This window comes from Lupinus angustifolius, chromosome LG19, assembly GCF_001865875.1.
Source record: "Lupinus angustifolius cultivar Tanjil chromosome LG19, LupAngTanjil_v1.0, whole genome shotgun sequence".
Lineage (NCBI taxonomy): Eukaryota > Viridiplantae > Streptophyta > Magnoliopsida > Fabales > Fabaceae > Lupinus > Lupinus angustifolius.
The window spans coordinates 8,985,859-8,989,642 of NC_032027.1; the positions used below are offsets into that span (position 1 = coordinate 8,985,859).

General features: G+C 31.1%; 1 protein-coding gene across 1 annotated transcript; it reads right to left on the reverse strand.

The window, feature by feature from the left end:
• Positions 1,391 to 2,617, reverse strand: LOC109334073. Its single transcript, XM_019569649.1, has one exon. It carries the CDS (start codon positions 2,501 to 2,503, stop codon positions 1,460 to 1,462), a length of 1,044 nt encoding a protein of 347 aa, XP_019425194.1. The 5' UTR covers positions 2,504 to 2,617; the 3' UTR covers positions 1,391 to 1,459.

Genomic DNA, 3,784 nt, shown 5'->3' on the forward strand with positions numbered 1-3,784 from the left:
CCCAAAATTTAAAATTATTACTCATTATATTTCCTCCATTCATGATTGTAATTATTATTTATTAACTGAAATTAAAAAATATTTTTATTATTTTCAATTTAAACATTCTGGGCTTTTTTCTGGGCTGGACAAAATTTGAGTGTTCACACACACACATATATATATATATACATTATACTGATTACCCATATAGGGGAGATGAGTGTAATTAACTCAAAAAAGTGTTGATGTAATTTACTCTTAATTAATTAATTATACATTAGTTAGGATAAATTGATCATTTGTAATTTTGTATATAGAATTTGATTATGAAATTTGTAAATTCTAAAGAAATATTTTTTGTGTATTTAAATAATATCTCTTTATTTTGTATACTAAAAATTAGTTGTTAACAATATAAGGCTAGAACCAAGATATGATGGGAATCTCGCTAAACAAAATACAATATTTCTATAATTTATTTCCACATTTCTAACTTCATATTTAATTCCTCTCTCAAATCATTCACTAAGATAATATCATATGCAAGAAGCTTGCATTGTGATAATAATTCTTAAATATGCTTAGTGAGTACATATAAAATAATGGCTCAATTTTGACCCTCAGTTCTATGACAAATAGAAAAATCTTCTAAAACCTCTGTATAATCTAGCGTTGGTATTAAACTTATCATATATATGCTCTATTGCTTAAATATAGATAATTCAAACACATTTTTTTCCGAAAGCTTTCCACCAAACCTTTGGAAGCATCTTATCATTTGTTTTATCCAAATTAATGAATACGATTTATAAGTTCCTCTTGTTCCTTTGATATATTCCCACTACTGTTTAATTTTGTTACTCAAATGTTGAATTTGGTTTCAATTAAAGGAACGTGTTATTATTTAGAGGAATTGTTAAAATAAAGAGAATGTATTTTCTTACTCATGGGGTAGTGGAGCAGAAATGGGGTGGGGTTGGAATTCTTTGCCGTAGTGCGCCACGGCGTGGCACTGAACATTTACGTGAGAGACTAAGCTTGAATAGTCTTTTGTGGATGAGTTATGGAGGGTGTGATTGTGGCTTAGGATGATCATGTGATTATGAAAACCGTTTCCCAGACCTCCCTGACACCTCCACAAAAAAATTATTTAACAGTTTGATTCTTAGGAGCAATATTTGTTAAGAACTACGGCTACATATTACAAACATGAACTAGTTGGGTGGTCATAGTAGTCACTAGTCACATTTGCCTATAGTTATTCAAAATGTCAAGATTTTGGGAGTATTCAAAACAAAACCACAACTATTATTTAAAACATGATCTGTATCACTAGCAAAGCACCCTAATTGTTCTCATGAAAACAAATTGGTGAATTGCAAAAACATTTTATATATAGACATTGGATTGATCATATACTTTTAAGAAACAGAACCAACTACAAATGAAGTTGTATGAGTATATTTTTACTCTACATTCATGCAGTTTGTGCTGCTGCTAAGAAAGCATTAAAATCTTCTCTAGCTTTGCTCAAACGTGGACTGATGCAGAAAGATGGAGAAGAAGGGCATGATGATGAAGAAGATGGCGGAGAAAACCGAACATGGCGAGATGATGATTCAGATTTTCTAGCATTGAGTTTAGAAGAACCATTCTTCAGAATCCCTTTAATGTTTTTTTCAAAAACAAAAGACTCATTAATTGGTGAATATACTTCATTAATACTATTGCATCTCATCAATTCCAATGGCAGATCAAAATATGAATTAGTGGATTCTCCTTCACTCTCATAGTTTGGCATAGCTGAAGAAGCCCAAGAACCACATTCAAATTTTTCCATAGAAACTGTTCTAGATATCACTGCAGTTTCTCTTTGTGATTTTTCTTTTTTTGCTTTATTTGGCTTCACTTTGTTACCAAACCCTGGTAGATACAAGCAAAGAGAATTGCACCTAAAAACATCATCTGGTGTTGTTGTTCTATGATGTTTCACACTCATAGGACTATGATCTTTAACAGTTTCTGTTTCAGGTTTTCTACCATTATTCTTGTTTTCATGCTCATCAACTAATTCATTCAGCATAGCCAACCAGTGATCAAATTCATTTGAAGGTACACATGATCTTCTTGCACCACATGACTGGCTCTTTCTTAAGTGAATTTCTTGTAGCATATGCAGATCCTTGAGAGCCAAGATACAATCATGGCATTGTGATTCAAGGCTCTCACCTTCTGATTTCTTCAAGGTAAGATCTAAATCAATCCGAGGCGACGAGTTCGATGAACTTGGGAAACTGGAGCCTAAGAATTTTTGCTTTGGAGGTTGTAGTGTTGGAGGTTGCAAATTGGTGCCTGCAGAAGTTGTCATAACCATTGGAAGCATAGTAATGTCAATGTACATTTCTTTACTAAAAGATTCACTTAATGCCTCTGTATCCAACACAATCTGCTTTTCTTTTTGCAAGCTTTCTATGAATGAAATTCTGTCTCCATGCAAATCTTGTTCTTGCATGGAAGGCATGACTTTTTGTTAATAAGGATGAAAATCTATATCAGAAACTCAATCATGTAGTTGATGATTGCTAGAAGGTAGATGAATACTTAAAAAGAAGAGGTTTAGAGTGTAAATAATATGTAGCATACTCATCCACATCTTAGTAGTGATGGCCATGTTCTCTAATTATATATTTTTGGTTTTAGTAATGGACTCCTTTCCAATATTGGAGAGTCCTGGATCTAGATTATGACATTCGGTATTTAAAAGAAATTTAAGGATCCAGATTTTCTTAATTAAATAAATGAAAAACCTATAAAATTATCTCCTCCACATATTACATATATTACAGTATTAGAGAGGATTTTATTTATATACGTGTCTCTTCTGACTTTTTATAAAAGGATAAGTAAGAACTTGAATATATTGATGATAATAATGATCAATTCTCAACTTTATTCTAAAATATATAACTCATGCAGGACATGATCAATTTAATATGTATATCATAAGTTGAAGCTTAAACGTGCTGGTATCAACCAAAAAATAGTCATATGCCAAAGCATATAGAAAAATCTAGGACCTAGTTAACTAATAATTTATTCCATCATTTTTTTTACAGAATATAGAATAAAATATACCAAAGATAATGCTCAAAACTTTCGATGACAACTAATAAAAGATAATTCAAAATGGTGAATTTAGTAAATGTATTATAAGTAACTAACAAAATCAATTGAACAATGTTATGTCATTCTCATATGGCTTAAATAGAAAACAGTTATGGTTAAAAACTAGTAATTGTAAAAAAAAGTCAAAACTGCTAAAGTTTGTAACACCTATTAAAACAGGGAAATATAGCTCCATAGACCTGCCAAAGAACTTCCTCAACAGAAAGCTCATATTTGATTAAAAAAGAAAACAGTGAAAAAAGAGAGTTGATCCTAGCTAGATAAGGTTGCATGCCCTCTCACTTTGTAGGTCTTGGATTCAAATCGGGTAAAAAATCTTCGCATTTCTGAGAGTAAGGCTGAACTACCTTTCAAAACCCCAATAATAATGTCTCATGCACGAGGCCATTAAAAATGGAAAATATCTGAAGAATAATAGTCCAAATAAAAAATATGACTTCAAATTATAATTATGACATCACAATTCAGACCCAACATGTTTAATAGTGTTGATGCATTGAAACAATCCCTAGCAACTTTAACTATAAGCCATCAAGTAAAGGGCCAAAGAATAAAAAATAGAGAAGATAAAATAATTTGTTAAGAATGTTTAACCAATGTTTGCAGAATATATATA

Bases quoted from the DNA above. Each gene is read 5' to 3' on its own strand.
- LOC109334073 (XM_019569649.1), bottom strand. From the start codon at position 2,503: ATGCCTTCCATGCAAGAACAAGATTTGCATGGAGACAGAATTTCATTC.